The sequence below is a fragment of the Heterocephalus glaber genome, unplaced genomic scaffold (genome assembly GCF_053883595.1).
Source record: "Heterocephalus glaber isolate CG9 unplaced genomic scaffold, H.glaber_assembly_v1.0 deba00001497, whole genome shotgun sequence".
NCBI classification, from domain to species: Eukaryota; Metazoa; Chordata; class Mammalia; order Rodentia; family Bathyergidae; genus Heterocephalus; species Heterocephalus glaber.
In genome coordinates this window covers 23806165-23824115 of record NW_028258320.1, presented here as the reverse complement: position 1 = coordinate 23824115, position 17951 = coordinate 23806165, and the positions used below count along the sequence as shown (strand labels likewise).

The 17951-nt window shown below is 34.7% G+C and overlaps 1 protein-coding gene across 2 annotated transcripts in view; it reads left to right on the top strand.

Annotated features, from left to right (window-relative positions):
• The window catches only part of Reep3 (receptor accessory protein 3), a 98746-nt gene that overhangs the window by 32120 nt on the left and 48675 nt on the right, over positions 1 to 17951 (top strand). For both annotated transcript variants that reach the window (XM_004858256.4, XM_087185510.1), the window contains exon 2: positions 14978 to 15050. In XM_004858256.4, the coding sequence (XP_004858313.1) occupies positions 14978 to 15050 (73 nt within the window). The remainder of the gene's footprint in view (positions 1 to 14977; positions 15051 to 17951) is intronic.

The window sequence follows — 17951 nt, the reverse complement described above, 5'->3', positions numbered from 1 at the left end:
CTATTTAATATATTTAACATAAAAGTTCACAAATCAACAATATGTGCATTTTGGTAAAATTGATAACCAAAGCCAATATCCTACAAAAACATTGGTTAAGGTAAAATAGACAGTGATAGCCTAGAATCAACAATAACAATAGTCTAGTAGCAATGGGAACAGCCAGTAGCTAGATCTTCATTTCAAAGGCCATTCTCCACTAACAGGAACAGGGGCACCTTGCAGAAATGGCTGATTATATGAATGGGGCAAGATATATACAAGATGAGTCTAGAATGCTTTGTAGTGCTGGAAAGTAAAGAAGTATTCAAAACAAAAGAAAAACAGTAATGGAGGTATGTATAATGATCACAAGAGCCAAGTAGAAGAGATCTCAGTGTCCAAAAATTGAACAGTTTGAGCAACAAAATAAAGTTGTATTATAACCCAAAGTGTAACATAAATATCCATGATTTCATATAAGTAAATGATTGAATAAATAAATGAGTAGAGGGGAATAGACAAATCTCATATACTAAACTTCCAAAAGGTTTATGTCAATACTCCATCGTCAAGGCATTGGACCATAATTCCTCTCCATAAGTAAAAGATAAACATAGTAAATTCCTTCCAAAATCTATGTTATGGAAAGCTGGGGAGTTACTAACTTTATCTGACAAACTATTTCAGCCAGGTGATTAAGGTCAATATTGTCAGTGATAAGTTAATTTGAGAGTATGTACCTTTGATATATGATAAGAATGACAGATCACCTTTGTGTTATTATCACCAATTGGCAAACGATTCTTGTGCACAATTCAGATAGAAACCATGAATTGGCAAAGTGTGATTCCTTTTATGTTAGTGCCTTCAGGCTTTGATTGCCAGGGCTTTGATTGCTCTCAGCCTTTAGTGTTACAGTTCTGAACTTTGGACAGCCCCAGCTCTCATCGTGACAGCTCATCAGCTTGAGAAACTTTCTGAAGAGTCTGGGAAAACATGATGATTAAATGTAATATAATAAACAAATAAAATCCCAGATAGGACCTTACAATAAAATTAGACATTATGTGCAAATCAAGCAAGTCTGAGTAAAGTATAAACTTTAATCAATTGTATGGTTTAGTGATTTCACAAATGTTCCATACCAAATAAAACTTTAATAATAGAGGAAGCAGGAGTCCCCTATCTGTATTGGCTATACATTTTTTCTGTAAATTGAAAACTTTTCTAAAACTAAAAAGTTGTTTTCAAAAAGAAAATCGCAGTGTGACATTTTATTCTTATTATGTCTCCTAAACAAGGCATTTTCTTACCTAAGAACAAGACTAATATCACCTTGAAAAAACACCTTGTAACACTGAAAAAAGTTTAACACCTAAAGTACAGCCCAAGTTGCTGTAATATATTATGTACTTGCATTGTTTTAAAAATATTGAACCCAATCAAGGAGCATTGCATTTAATTGCCAATTCTCTTCAGTTTCCCTAACCGTAGAACATCCCTCAAGAAGAAGAATTTAAATACTTTTCAGTTGATAATCTACTGCACTTTATTTAATCACTTACATGTTTATTTTAGGGAGCAATAAAAGTAGCCAAGTCGGGAATGATGGAGACTAGGCTATTTCTCAAAGTGACAAAACTGCCTTTTATGAAACAATGAGCAGCATTTCCCAAGGGGCAGAGAGGGCTTGGTAGTGCCAACCAGCCAGCATTCTGGTTTTGTGCTGTGAAGACTGATGTCAGAATTAAATTAGATGATAGTGTAGTTCTTGTGATACATTTGTTTCTTTTTCTACTCAGTTGTCAAAGTTTCTAACTCTCTGATTTTTGTATACTAAGAAGGTACTTAGTTGTTCCTTCTTTCAGGTGAACATCTCAAGAAAAAATGGAGAATATTTTTAAATGCTTTCACAATATTTGTTATATTCTGGTTATTATTTTGGTAACATCATTTCTATTTTTGTTTTTTGGTTTGGATGTTTTCCCCCCTACAAAAGGAGACTATGAAACATTTCATCCTCACAAATAAAAAAGTCACATGCCTATGATAAAAAGGGAGTGCTCTCTCCATGAAGAGGGAGATTGTTCTAGCTCTAGGGAGTGGCATGGGAAAAAATTACTGAGTTAAAGATACTAGAGGCACTAGAATGATTTGAATAAATGAAATGGAGATGCATAATCACAAATTTAGTTTTAATTAAAAAGCAAGTCAGTGGGTGTGGCTCAGTATTTGCCTATGTGTGAGGCCCCACAACACCACCAAAAAAAAAAAAAGCAGTGGCTTGTAGCATCAGTGATATCTGTTTTTGTATAATGGAAAAGAATTAAAGATTGTGTGAGAGCAAAATATTAAGTTCACTTCATACCTAGTACAGAGTTGTCTTGCCCACTTGTGAGGTGACTAGAGGTGACTGTAGCTTAGATTACACAGTAGTTATGAATGTTTTATGGAAGGAGTTGGCAGAAATTTTAGACCAAGTTCAATTCAGGAAAATTCATTTCAAAGTTCACAGGGTACTGAAAGAATTATACAGAATAGGATAGAATCTCCTTTTATGGCTTTCCTTACTCATCTTTTCTTTATTTGTGTAGAAGGATGTATTTTTAGGAGAGGAAATATTCTCAGCATTTTCACATTAAGTCTGTGCAATTTATCTTCACCAGGAGCTGTGGGGTTTTGGGGGGTTTTTTGTTTTGTTTTGTTAACCTTAAATTACAGCTGAACTCTTAAGTTATCGTTAAGTCAGTAGGGCTAATGGTAAGTTTGAGTTTCATAAATCCTGTGCTTAAGTGCCTAAATAAAGCAAACAGTTCCTCCAAGTTAAGAGTTACTCAGGAGTCAAGTGATATGAGTAATTCTTAACCTCTTCAAATATATCTGCCTTAACCAGTTTGATAGGAATTGAAGAATGTGATGAATGTTGATATGGACATTCCTTTATGCAGGCTTGGTACACACAAAAAATGGCTCTAGACTCTCTTTATGTTTGATATTAGTGTATCGGTATACTAGTTACGTTCTGAATGCTGACTTCATTCAACTAACAATATTAGGGAAAGCTATAAGCTATATACATTATATGAAGTACAAAGCTTTATTTTAATTTTATTTTTGTTATACAAGAACAGAGGTTAGATGTTCAACATTTGTTATGTTTTGGCTTCAGTGCTTGCTGAGCACATAGTTTATACGATCCCTAATCTCTCTGAGCCTTCTATCATTTGTAGAAATAGAATAATAACTGTACCACCTATGGATTTCTTATTTGTAATTACAGTCAGAATGGAGAATTGCATCTGGTAAACTGGAATGCTGCTGATTATGGGATCATCCTCTTTCAAATCTGAGCTGTGCTGTGGAACTCTACCCACAGGATGCTGAGTTACTTGAGTGTATCAAGGGTTTGTAGCCCTTAGTTCTATAGTGTATTCTGTACTGAGTTCAGCATTCTTTTTAAACTTTTTTCTTTGGTTGGGGTTTACCACATACCAGTAGTAGGTCATTGTGGTGGCAGTAAGGGTGTGGCTAGGGGGAAACAACTAGAGGATGAGGAAGTAGGAGTCTGATTTGCTGTGGTTTTCTTTTTTTTACCCAGTTTTATCTTTAGCTTTCTTTTTAGAGTAGAAATTAAAAGTTGTAGAGTAAAATTAGAAGCTTAGCTCTAGCAACGTGGAAATTCCAAGCTTCATAGCTTCTGATGACTATTATTAAAAACATGTATAAAGTCTTTTAAATGAGTGTTTACTTTTTCTCTCCTTGGCGGTTTTAAACTTGTACCTTTGGCTCTAGGATTCAGAATTTGGGGTTTTCCCCAGGGGGGCTGACTTTTTCTTGCTATGTGTAACTTTTATATTTTTCTTTTGGGTTATAGCCACTTAACTTTTGTTTTACTAAATGGGAATTCTCCACTAGAAGAGATTCTTGGCAGCAATTCTTATACAGCATTCTTAAAATGTGTATGAGACAAAAGTTAAACATGATTTTGGTAGAGATCACGCATGAAATTTTGTACCTGATTAGCAATGATAGGGTGACTCACATAAGAAATTTATCAGAGGAGGAATATATACAGGCTCACTGTTTATCACTAGACATTGAAACGCTGATAATCATTTGATCTTAAGTGAGTACAAATTGATTACTTGCAAACATTTTTATTGGGTCAGTTTATGTAACTCTTTTCACTTATGATTTCTTTTTTTTTTTTTTACTTATTATGATTTCTAAAGTGACTGTCACATTACTTTAAAAAATCCAGTTGGACTGAAATCAGTTTACTATACTGATAGCAAACTGCTTAATCATGGTCAGTTTAATCCAAGCCAAAGTAAGCATAATATTGTCACTACTTTGTTTGTTGAAGATGCATAATTTAGAAATTGAAATTGTTGGGCCCTACTTTCCAAGATTCTTATTCCAAGTTGATTTTTATACACAGACAAATTTGAGAATTACTGAAACACATTTATAGGGGATGCTTTTCAAATAGTTCTCAAGGGTTTAGGATCCTCAGAGGATGCTACAGTCAATGAAATTAAATTATCTCAGGCACATGTTAATTGCATTGTCTTTTATTTATAAGATTCCTAAGACACTTTTCCTTTGGAGGAAAAGTACTTTGAAATAAGTCAGAAAACTGCTGTTATAAAATAGCGTGTTTTGGGCTGGGTATGTAGCTCCACATCACAGTGCCTGCCTTTGCATGAGGTTCTGAGTTTGAGCCCCGGTACCTGAAAAAAAAAATCCTGTTTTTAGGGATTTTTTTTTTTTTTTTTTTTTTTTGAGATAGGTTCTCGCTATGCAGTTCAGGATGGCCTTAAACTCGCTATGTAGTTGAGGCTGGCCTGGAACTCACAGCTATCCTCCTGCCTCAGCTTCCTGAGTGCGGGGATTATAGTCATGTGCCACCACGCCTGGCCTTTCTAGGGTTTCTTATGACTATTACAATTCTATTTGAAAAATTCAGAATAGTCTATTAATATGAAAGGACTAATATTCATACAATTGGAATAAATGATACAAAACAGAATCTTGCCTTTTTTTTCCTCCTTAATGTTGCATAAAGCATGTCTAAGCTTGGTTATCACAATAGATGCCTTTATAAAAATTTCACTGAATTCTCTTAGTTCCCTCTACAGATCATACTGTATATGTTCTATTGTCCTGATAGAAGCATACTGTAGTGTTTCCCTTGGCTAAAACACATGTAGTCAGTGATGTGCTGGTAATGCTTAACAACTTGAGGGAGAGAGGACTTATTCATATCATTAGACAATTCCCATGATGTAAAATACCCACTACAATAACCTAGTTCAAGCTACCAGTGTGACCTCACTGAATGTAGGGCCAGGAAGATATGTACACAGCACACTTAATGTTTCTCACCAGACAGATGCACAGACCTTCAAGAGCATGGAAGAATGTAGCTGCATAACTAAGAATAAAAGTAATTAGGAAATGATGAGTTTTTGAGAATTTGCTGTCTGTTTTTAACATTTTTTATATGTATAAATTATTTCACTAAAAGGACACCTAAAAAATGTTTCCATGCTTATCTTGGGGAAATAGATTGTGTCAATATGAGAGAAGACTTTTACTTTGTATTTTCTACTGTATTATTTAAAGTAATTATCTGTTGTCTATCAACAACAATAATATGTAAAAATAGAAGCTTTTCAGATATTTGTGGTGGGTGACTAGCTTGGGGAACCACTGGTGGTTCGCAATATAGCTGTATAAACTGAATTTTTTTTTGATTGCCTGGCACCTTAGAATTGAATGTTGTGCTTAGTTACAAGGACTACTACATTATAATTATTTATGCTATGCTATGTTCTTTCAGATGATCCAAGTGGGGTATGTTAAAGAAAAATAAAGAGCATTGAGACTAGAAGAAAATAGCAAAGAAAGAAAATTAAAATCTGGTAAATTCATATATAAATTTGCATCCTGTGGGCCACCAGTTAATAGAGTTGAACATAGTTGACTGAGTTTCCTGGCGATCTGTGAAAAAAAAATCTGAAAAGGAGGGGGCCAGGATTTAGCTCAGTGGCACTGCAAAGCTCAAGGTCCTGAGTTCAATCCCCAGTACCAAAAAAAAAAATCTGAAGAGGAAATAAAATAATTCTTATTAAACAGAAAGAACAGCATTCTTTCCTCAAAAAAAAAAAAAAGCTAAGCATTTTACTATAGTAGTGAATTCCAAAATTAATCTCACATATGAAACTTCATACATAAGGATACTAATATAATAGACACTGTCTTTTAACACTGCTCCTAGAGTGTGTGTGTGTGTGTGTGTGTATGTGTATTTTTTTTTGTACTGGGGATCAAACTCGAGTCCTTGCACTTGCGGGGCAAGCAGCAGAACCACTGAGCTAAACCCCCGGCCCCCTAGAGTATATATGGATATCATACAGCAGCTCCCTGGTGATGATACCTGATTCAAAGCTAGGATATACTACCTGAAGAAATAAATGTTTAGAAGAAGGATGGCAAAAGATGACAGATGGATCTACTTAGCTGCTGTCCTTTGCTGTATGAGGATATGGTGCCCTATAGACAAGGATTCTGAGACCAGGGTGAGCAGAATTTGAATTCAAAGAATAACTAGCAGTCTCTGGCTTGATCACAGAAATGAGGCTAAGCAGAGAAATTTCTGCATACTTGTCATCCCTACTCCAGGATATCTTAAGTGAATTTCACTGCTAACTGGCATCTCTAATATAAACTGGATTACAAATGGAGTGTGTGTGTGTATTTTTTTTTAAGCCTGGAACGTTAAGTTGCTTTCTGAGCATGTATATGCTATATATGTTGTGACTTCCTCATCCTAAGAAACCTGGTATATCTATCTTCCATTACTTTTTTATTATGAGTTCTCCCATTTTAGTTAATTTCTGGTCCCATTGGGTTGTTTTTTGTCTTTAATCTAATAGAATGCAGTATTTACAATTGTTTTGTTTGGGAACATGATTGCCAAGTAGTGAAGTAAGTAAAATTTACCAAGTTATTACTGTGGTCATATTATATATTACTGTGTGATGTTATCAGCAATAAACTTATATTTATTTTAAGAAATTATGATTTAAATATTTTTACAGTATTAGAGACTATAATGTAAAAGTTTTAGGTAGTGTTTTTAAGGATTACTTTATATGCTATGTAATTGTTCTAATCCATAGCTTACTATGTTAAAACACATGATTCTGTTGAAAAAAGTTTGATGGCTATTGCCTCTTCTACTTTACTTAATTCATCCAGTGACTTTTTTCTTACCCTGTTTTAAAAGGATAAGAACATTTCATATATTTCTGGCAAGAATATAGTGTTCCCTTCTAAACAGCAGTTTAGGCATATATATATATGTAATTTCAGACTGTGACCCAGTTATTTCACTTGTAGAAAAGTATCATTAGTAAATAAGCAAAAGATTTTAACTGTAGATTCTGGAACTGTATGGCTTTGAATCCAACCAACAAACATACAATTTGTTTGACTCTGGGTTAGTTTCCTAACTTCTTTAAGCCTCTCAGTTTTTGCATCTGTAAAATAACTTTTTACAGATAAGCACCTATCAGAATTAATGAAATGATATACATAAGTTAGTTAACATTATGCCTCTCGTAGATAATTGCTGTTATTAGTAATCATAAAAATATTGTTTATCATAGCATTGATAAATAGTAGACATATAGGAAGTGATATAAATGATTTCCATTCATAAAAAGGAATAGAGTACTCTAGTAAATGATATTCTTAAAAGAATATTTAAAGATATGAGAATGCCAGGTATGGTGGTCCACACTTGTAATACCAGCACTTGGGATTACAGCATTTGGGATTACAGCACTTGGGAGGCTGAGGCAGAAGGATTGCCATGAGTTTGAGGCCAGCCTGGGTACATAGTGAATTCAAGGCCGTCCTGAACTACATAGTGAGACCCTGTCTCAAAAAAACAAGAAAAGTGAAAGAAAGATAATGTACCATTGAATGGAAGGGCAAGATAAAAGTCTGTATGCTTTAAGATGTTAAATATGTTTTACATTATACTGTTAATATGTTTTGAGGTTTTTTTGTTTTGCTTTTGCTTTTGTTTTTGTTTTTTCAGACAACGTTTCACTATGTAGTTCAGGCTGGTCTTGAACTCACTATGTTGCCAAAACTGGCCTTGAACTCACAGTGATCCTCCTGCCTCAACCTTACGAGTGTTGAGATTACAGGCATGTGCACCACCACTCCCAGCTTGTTTATCGTGTTTTTAAACATGTTAATTATGTTTTAAAATAATGGTTAAAAATGTTTTAGAACTGGAGGAGTGGCTCATATTAATAATTGATAAAACTAGATGATAGATACATGGAGATTTGTTATAGTAACACTGTTCTGTTATATATTTTTACTTTTCATTGTTTAAGAGCGACAGTAAAGCCGGGGATTTAGCTCAGTGGTTCTGGCACCTGCCTCACAAGTGCAAGGTCCCGAGTTTGATCCCTGGTACCAAAAAAAAAAAAAAAAAAAAAAAGAGTGACAGTAAAAATAGTCAATAAAAAAGTTTAAATCTTTGGTATTAGTGCTTTTGTAACCTGTCTTGATCAGTTTTGTTATCAAACTATTATTAATGCTTCTTTGTTTTATTAAAGCAGTTGAGAGACTGTGTCAATTTTAAATTTTTTGTTAAAAATTACGATGAAAATGTGTAAACATTTAAGAAACCCTTTAACAAAAAGGGAAGAATGCCTCACTCAGTAATGGAATTAGTAGTGATTTTCTGTATTTTATACTTTGCATCTTCTAAAATTTCTATACTAAGACTCCTCTAGGGTCTTAATTAGAAAAAAAGTTTTAATCAATTTTTATGAAAAGATACTGATAACTTTTTGTGGTATTGGAGAGCACACTGATATTAATAACTTTTATGCTTTAATGACATTATTCTAATATTTAGAACACTTTAAATGTGCTGTAATTCCCTGAAACAATTTCGGTAAAGGATAAATGGAGCCAGAACATCTGTCTAAAAAATAGCTATTGTAAGTTTCATATATGAAAACTGAAAAAGGACTCCCAGCATTCTCTTGTTCTTTTTTTTTCCATTTTTAAAATAGTATAGATTTTTCAACATTGCCAGCATTCATACATTTCAAAAAGAAAAACTTACTTTAAGGGGTGGAAGATATCTTGAGTATTTTGGCAACGTTCTCCATCTTTAGGCAGAATAAAACAAAGAGGAAATGAATAACTATTTCTTCTTGCCTCTGTGACGGAAAAAAATATTCAAGTTTATAGGTGAATTTTATTTGTACCAAATATTTTCTTTATAAACCCTGACTTTATCTAGTAGGTGGCCTTTTAAAATACACTTTATTTTATACACTGTGCTTATGTTTTGGCTTTATGCCTGACCTCCCAGGCTGCAAACATGTAAAGTAGACCCCACTGTTAAAGAAAATAAACCAAAAACATTTTAAGATCAGAGAAAATATCACAAATGTTAGTAATAAATTACCAAATAATAGTCACATTACAGAAGTAATGAATTATAATATTAATGGTGGCAGTCCGTAGGTTTGTACCCCTGTTGATTAAGACATTTAATGTTTTCGGGCTTCCAAATAAGGTATCTTACTGTTTTCTGTTCTTAGAAGAGAGAGGAATTAGGGATATTTTGTTTGACTTACTCTATTTAATGTAGAGATTAGAAAATACAAAGAAAACACCTATATGCATAGTATCAACTAACACCAAATCCTTACTTTATTCAAGAAATATGTTAAGGAATCTAAAATAAAATGCACTAAATTCAAAGTAATTAAACCTGACAAATGGTTCCAAAATTCAAAATGAAAGTAATTTATGTTTTATGCAGGAGGCGGTCTTGGGGAGAAATATGTGATGCAAGAATGAAAAAGGAGGGCTGAGGATGTAGCTCAGTGTCGCCATGCCTGCCTGGCAAGCACAATGTCCTGAGTTCAATCCCCAGAAACCGAAAAACAAAAGAATAAAAAAGGGAGAAAAAAATAGAAAGGACAGAGAGGAGAAAAGATAAAGAAAGGAGGTTGTTATGGTTTGTATTTAGATGTCATCCCAAAAGCCCCTTGTGCTCATGGGTTGGAGCTTTTTGAGGGTGGCTGGATCATCATGGGTGTGTGAATATGGGTAAAGAGTGTGTGATTATCTGGATTAGTGCTCTAACTTGATTAGCATAGTTCTGGATGCGACTGAATCGCTTTACTGAAGAGGAAAGCCCCACCTGGGTGTGGGTTGCCTTGTATTCTAGATGCAATAGGAAGGGACAGAAGGAAGCCAGGCTTGCTGCCTTCTTACCTGCCCTGCCATGGACTTGTTCTCCGCTGCCATGTCCTCCTGCCTGGTTGCCAACCAGATATGAGCTAAAACCTCTACAGACTGTGAGCTAAAATAAACTTTTCCTCCTTTAACCTGTAAGTATCAAATATTTTATGATAGCAATAAGAAAGTAACTGAGACAGATTGATTCAGGCAAAAAGGATACACTCCACCATTAAAATAGAAATACAAGAAGCTTAAGAAGAAAACCATATTGAAACAGTTTATGTAAGTCAGTGATTTTCAAATTATGTTCTGATGAACCCCTACCTGGGTTGGGGAGTGAGCTACCAAAATCTTTAAACAAGGCAGTACTGCAGGTGTACGTACAAAAAACACTGATGTGACAGTAGACACACAGGAATATGTTGGGAAACCATCCAGTATTTCAGATGAGATGGCATGAACCCAAATGTATTATTGGCCACAAGACTGAAAATGAAATAGGAGGATGAATGTACGTGCTTTAACCAAGGAAGGACTAGCAGGACTCAATTATAGAATGGATGAATGCTGTACCAGGGGAAGGAAAAGTTGAAGATCCATCCAGTTACAGAAATGAAGAATCTCATGTTGAACCTAAATCTAGTAGCACTAGGTTAAATGGAAATATGGAAGATGATACCTTGATTATGTCCCAGATTGTAAAGAGAAATGCAAAGTAGATTAAAATTGTTCACTTGAATATGTGAAATTTAAGTACGATTGGTCTTTTATGGTATTACACCTAGTGTCAGTGAGTGTGAACATACAATAGACCTGGAAATTATGTTCTTATTCACACCTTGGTTAGTTGTTTTCTTAGAAGATTCAAAGCTGAAAAGTTTCTATGCTGTGAAGTGGGGTGGGGTAGGGAAGGAAGTTAAGTTGAAAAATCCTGGGCTCTATGGCACAGCTAAAGTTCCTGAACCAGAGTCTGTGAGTGGTACTTCTGGTGAAGTGGTATTTACAGGCCAGCATTGTTAGGTAAAGCAGAGGTAGTTAATGATGGAGGTTCTATCTGGTAAGCATAAAATCCTAAGCAAGAGAGTACTTAGGGTCCCTCCTCTTACCTGGTGTCATAAAGCCACAAAACAAAGGATAAGAAAGGCTCCAGGAATTTACTGCCCTCTTCCTTGTCCCCCTGAAAAACTAATAATGAAATAGAAAAAGATGCTAATATTTACTCAGTGTAAGAAAAAGATATAAATGTAATCACTTATTCAATATAAAGGTTCACAAATATGCAATATATGTTAAAATTCAGATATTGAGCTGGGGATTTAGCTCAGTGGTGCCATTGCCTGCCTAACAAGAGCAAGGTCCCGAGTTCGATTCCCGGTACTCAAAAAAAAACCAAACAGATACTGAATTCCTAACCTCCTGTACCTCAGAATGTGTCCATTTTGGAGATATGGACCTTAAAAAGGTGATTAAGTTTGGCTGGGGATTTAGCTCAGTGGTGCTGCCACCTGCCTCGCAAGAGCAAGGTCCCAAGTTTGAACCCAAGTATAAATAAATAAATAAGTGCTTATGTTAAATGAGGTTTTGGGGGTGGGACTTAATCCAGCATGATTGGTAGCCCCATAAGAAGAGGAGATTAGGGGACACTCAGACATACTAGGGTTGAGATGAGAACATAAGGCTAGGGTTGATTATGAGAACTAGAAGGCTGCAAGCCAAGGACTGAAGAGGCCTCAGAAGAAACAAAACCTGGCATTTTGAGCTTGAGGTTTCAGGCTCCAGAACTGTGACAAGATAAATTTCTGTTGTTTAAGCCACCCAGTACAGTATATAGCATTTTGTCACAGTCACTCTGGCAAAGTAATGTGACAGCATACATTTTGGCAAGTTCATAAACAGAATAAAAAGTTAATAATAAGCTTAAAAAATCGCTGGTTCATGTAGACAAAGAAGGACCTAGAATCAACAACCTGCCAGTAGCACTGAGCATACTTAACACAAAATCTTGGATTCAAATACCATCCTTAATAAAAGAAATCAGGAAGTGACTGATTCTAAGAATGGAGCGGCACATATACAAGATGAGCCTACAGCATCATATAATGCCAGAAAGTAACCTAGTATACCACACACACACACACACACACACACACATCAAACCTCACAATAATAGAGATGTCAAAGGGATATAGGAGCTATCAGAAAGATCTACCAGTGACCAGATCTTTGAACAACAAAATAAAGTAGTATTATATCAGAGTATAAAATAAATATCCATGAGTCCATACCAATACAAGGAAATCATTGAATGAGTGAAAAATAGACAAGTATCTTGTGCAGAAGAACTCTAGTTAATTTGGGTAGACATTCCACTCTCAGTGAAGTAGAGCTAAATTCCCATCCTACTCAAGCACATGGAGTATGCATAGTGACTTCTTTCTGAAGGATGAAGTATGGAAAGTGGAAGAACAAGAGTAACTCTTCAGTGGCATAATCTGACAAAACATTACCTCAGCATATTGATCAAGGTTAACATCAAGAGTGTTGAGTCATGTTGGTTACGTATACTCGTGATACAGTATGATGAGAAATAGTAGTTTACCTCTATAGTCCTCCTAAAAACCCATTCCTCCCTCTAATCATGAGAAAAAAATCAAACATTCAAATAGAGAAATATCCTTCAGTGTAATTGACAAGTATTCTTTAAAACTGTCAAGATGATCAAAAACAAGGAAAGTCTTGACTTACAGTCAAGAGAGCTTAGAATACCTCTAAATGTGATGTGCTATACCAGGTAAGGTCTTGGAACCAAGGAAAGAAAAGAAGAAAAAGGCAGGGGAAAGGAGAGGGAAAGAAGAGGAGAGGAGGAAAGATACTAGGTAAAAACTAAGGAAATCTGAATGAAGTATGATGTTTACTTCAATCAGTACATCACTGTAACAAATGTACTATATCAATCTTAAGGTGTTACTAGTAGGAAAAATTAGGTATGAGAATTATCTGTAACATCTTCCCAACTTTTCTATAAAATGTGTTCTAAAATAAAAAGTCCATTTAAAACAATAAACAAAAAAATTCTACATGCTATGCAACGAAATGCTAGTAAACACTTGAAAAACATTCAAATTTTTCCATATTCAGAAATGTACACTAAAACTATATTTCTCTTATTTCACTAGCAGTTCTTTTAAGATCTGCTGCAACCATTATCTTTGTTCTTTATCATACATTTAAGATGAGGGGTAAGGCTTTAGCATACTGTGTATATATGGACCTTTTAAAATGAAGCTTTTAGGGCCAGGGATTTAGTTCAGTGGTTCCACCGCCTGCCCCGCAAGCACAAGGACCCGAGTTCGATCCCCGGTACCAAAAAAATAAAATAAAATAAAATGAACCTTTTAAAAATGACATGTTACTGGAAATGCTATCTACACAACAACAACTTAGCTCTTTGTTAGTTCTTCTTTGCTGTCTTACCAAAGTTTGATGGAGACACTTCCATAATTGTTTATGTGTCTGTGTGTATATTGGATTTTTATAAAGATGGTAGTAAATAAAAAAAAGTTTTTAAAAAAATTTAACCTATGACTTGCAACATACAGAATGAAAAATGGAATGGTTATTTTGTTAGTAGGTAAAAATGTGTGTAACCTTTGAGGCAGCAGTATCCAGTCAGGAAATGGATGTCAGTGTTCAGAAAAATGTTTTTCACAGTGTTATGTGCAATAGGAAGAACTTGGTTATTAACCAAAGCCTTATAAATACAGAATTATGGGGATCCTAAAGTGTAATGCAATGCAAATATTAAGAATAATACAGTTGAATAATATTTGAAGACAAAAAAATTTCATATTACGTGAACATGTCAGTTGTAAGACCTGTGCATTATGTCATGACATTTCTGTGTCTGGCATTTATGTTTGTATATATCTCTTGGATATGGAAATTGGTGAGTGTAAGAAATAGCATTAAATTCTACTAGTGATTTAAAGTCATTTTGTAAATCCTTAGTTATGTTAATACATACTATAATTAATATATCAAGTATTTTTTCACAGCTCTATCAGTATGAGTAAACACCAGTGCTTCTGAAACTACTGGCATGTAGGGCCAAGTTTTCATTAACATGAATGGTGTGTGGATATGCATGTATATTGGGTGTAATGTTTTAGGTATACCACATAGGGATAAAAAGTGGTCTTTTTGTAAAATAAAATGCTATGTGTACTTATCCCTGACTAGAAAGATTGAGTTATTTTCTCTCTCTCTCTCTCCCTCTCTCTCTTTCTTACGGAGGGGTGGGTCTACATTTTTCAAAGGTTCTTCGGGAAACCACAGAATATTTTTTGTGATGAGGAAAAAGGTTTTAAATCAGTTTTTTCAAAATAAATCTTTTATTTCCTTGAAACTGTTATCTAAAATATTTTTTAATAAATTCTATTTTATTTTATCTCAAGCCCCTCTCCCCTCCCTATATGCGAAACCTTTGTTTCCATTTTGCTAACTAAAATATTGAAGTCGTTTTATGAAAAGAAAATTTATTCTCACTTTGCTTTTCTCTGGTCAATTTAATTTATACACAAATTACATTAATGCAAATTTAAAGTTACAGGTTTCCTAATTCTTTTCTGTTAGGTTACATTTTCTTGAGCTATTACAAGGATTGTTGTGTTTAATTATTCTTCTGCTTTTTTACTTTTAGGCTGGTGTTTGGGATGCTTTATCCTGCATATTATTCTTACAAAACTGTGAAGACAAAAAACGTGAAGGAGTATGTAAGTGATTACTTTTCATTTAATTTATTAATAATATGCAACACTAGAAAAACTGCTCTTCTTTTAGAAGCAGCTGAACTCATGTTTTGGGTTAAAATGTAATATAAATATGAGGTATTGAAATTAATCTTTTTTAACCCGAAGAGCATGACACTGGGTCCAGCAGACCGATCCCTTATTTTTCTACTGTAATTTGTACTTTAGAATAATAGTAACCAGCTATGAGGGATATAGGATGTAATCTACTTGATATGATGAATGGCAAGGTGTGTGCATGTGTACAAAAGGAGCAAAATGATATTTTTTTACCCACATTATGCTCCATCTAACTGGTTTACATATGTTTACCCACGCATCACAGAGGGTGCAGTAGACCCACACCATTTCAGGATTCATTTTTTTTAAAGTTTTCTTTTGATTTTTCTGGTAGATGTAGCCCAATTCAGTACAATAGCACATGAAAAACCAGATTTGCAAGTTTTGGAGAAGGCCAAAAGTGTATCATCAGATTACTCATGCATGGATGATGATGATTCGTTATGGTAAAATACATGTTTCCATAACAGAAGAGTGGTGTTGGGTATATTATGATGTTGGCTTTGACACTGGCCATGTGGGCCAAAGTTCCCATAACAGTGAAATGGAGCAAGAATCGACTGATACAGACACAGGAAATCCAAACCTCCTTTATTCAGATGAGGAAGAAAACAGCAATGTTAGTACATATCTGACTAGTTGGAATGTTGTAAAATGGCCACACAACCAAATAGAACGATCCAATGTTAGAACTAAGTCTTAAAATATAGTGAGGGTCTTGGCAGAGGTGAAATGTAAAGGACAGAATGCCAGCACTGCCATTCAGTATTGGAAATTGTAACAGAAGAAATGCTACAAGATGCTATGAAATACACAAAGGCTGAAATGCAAGTAAAACATTCTGAATGAACAGAATTCAAAACTGTATTTATTATGACACTTTACTAGCTGAACTGAAAGCATTCATAGGTCTGCTGTACTTAGCAGAGATTTCTCATGGTAATCGCAGGAATGTAAAAGATTTATGGAAAAGTAGTGGGTCAAAATATGGCATAAAAATTTATGCTCTTGCAAATACAAATTATTATGCTTTCAATTTAAGACATTCATCCTGGAACTCAGCCATCAGGTCCTTATTTGATGATGATGATGTTGTGAACAGACTTGTTGCTCCCATCTCCCAAACTAATTGGAATGTGATATTCAACAATTAGTTTACCAGTTTCCAACTGATGTTACATTTGCTAACAGAGCACAAGTTGACCAGTGCAGGAACTGTATGAAGAAACAAAGCAGAAATTCCAAATGAAATGTTGCAATTTCAAAACAGAGAATTGTATAGTACAGTCTTTGGATTTCATAAAGGTTTACATTGGCCTTGTATATGTCAAAGAAAAACAAACTGGTACTACTGACGTCAACATTGCACCATGATGAAAATACTGATATGGAAACCTCAACAAAACAGAAGCCTGAGATGGAAACTTTCTATAACAAAACCAGAGGTGGAGTAGATTTTGTTGATGAATTATGCAGCAACTGAAGTCACTCGAAACAAAGCATTGGCCAATGGCTGTGTTTTACTCAACCCTAAACGTGTGGCATAAATAGTTTGATAGTTAACAAAGGAAATAACAAGTACAAAATGTCACGGAAAATTTTTCTAAGAGGATTGAGACTGGAACTCATAAGGGATCATTTCCAGCAGAGGAAAAACAGAATGTTTCGGGTCAGGGAACTACACAAAAAAAATTGTGGAGCACACTGGTGAGCTGACAGGTGCAGCATCACAAAGACCTACTAAGACAAAAAGAAAACCAGAAAGATGTCAACTGTGCCCTTTAAGGACAGGGAAACAAAACATACATGGTATCAATATAAGCAATACTTATGTATGGAACATGCAGTTGTCATATGTGAAGACTGCTTTGGGAGTTATAGTTGAAGCAAAGATTATTTCTGTGGTAAGAGTTTTGTTTGCGTTTACATTGTAGTTTACATGGGTTTTTATTTCTGCTGTCTAGGTGTTGTGAGCAAGTAAACAGCTGATGTGAAAATGTTGATGTCTATTGTAAGCACTCATTACATATTTGATATTTTATTTTACTGATATTGTATTTCCCTGCTAAGTGCATGTTGTGCAATGTAGTAGGAAGCTCCTGACAAAACAGAAAGAGGAGAGAGGTGACAAGACTGCCACACAGGAAAGGAAAGCTAAGAACATGTGGTGTCAGTGTAAGCAAGACGTGTGCATGGAACGTGCAATTGTCATGTGTGAAGACTGCCTTGGGGTGACAATTGAAGGAAAGATTATTTTTGTTGTAGAATTCTATTGGTATTTTCATTGTTGTTCATATAGGAATTTATTTCTGATGTTACAGGTTTTCTAAGCAAGTACACAGCTGATGTGAAATTGTTGATGTCTGTTCTAAATGCACAATACATATTAAGAATTTAATACTGGGCCAGGGATTTAGCTCAGCAGCACTGAACCTGCCTTGCAAGCGCAAGGTCCTGAGTTTGATCCCCAGTACAAAAAAAAAAAGGATTTAATACTTTATGTTCCTGTTAACCACACACTGTATAATAAAAAAGTCCCGAAAAAACAGCCAGATCAATGAGATATCAAGTATGTCCTACAAAAAGGCAAGGAAAGCAAAACACATGTGCTGTCAGTGTAAGCAACATGTATGTATGGAACATGGCATGTGTGCACACTACCTTAGGTGTGGTAATTGAAGATATTTTTTTATTTTGGTAAATTGCTGTTGGTACTTTCATTGTAGTTCATACAAGAATTTATTTGTGTTGTTCTTGTTGAAAATTTTGATGCTTTTTTATAAACACTCAATAAATATGAAAAAT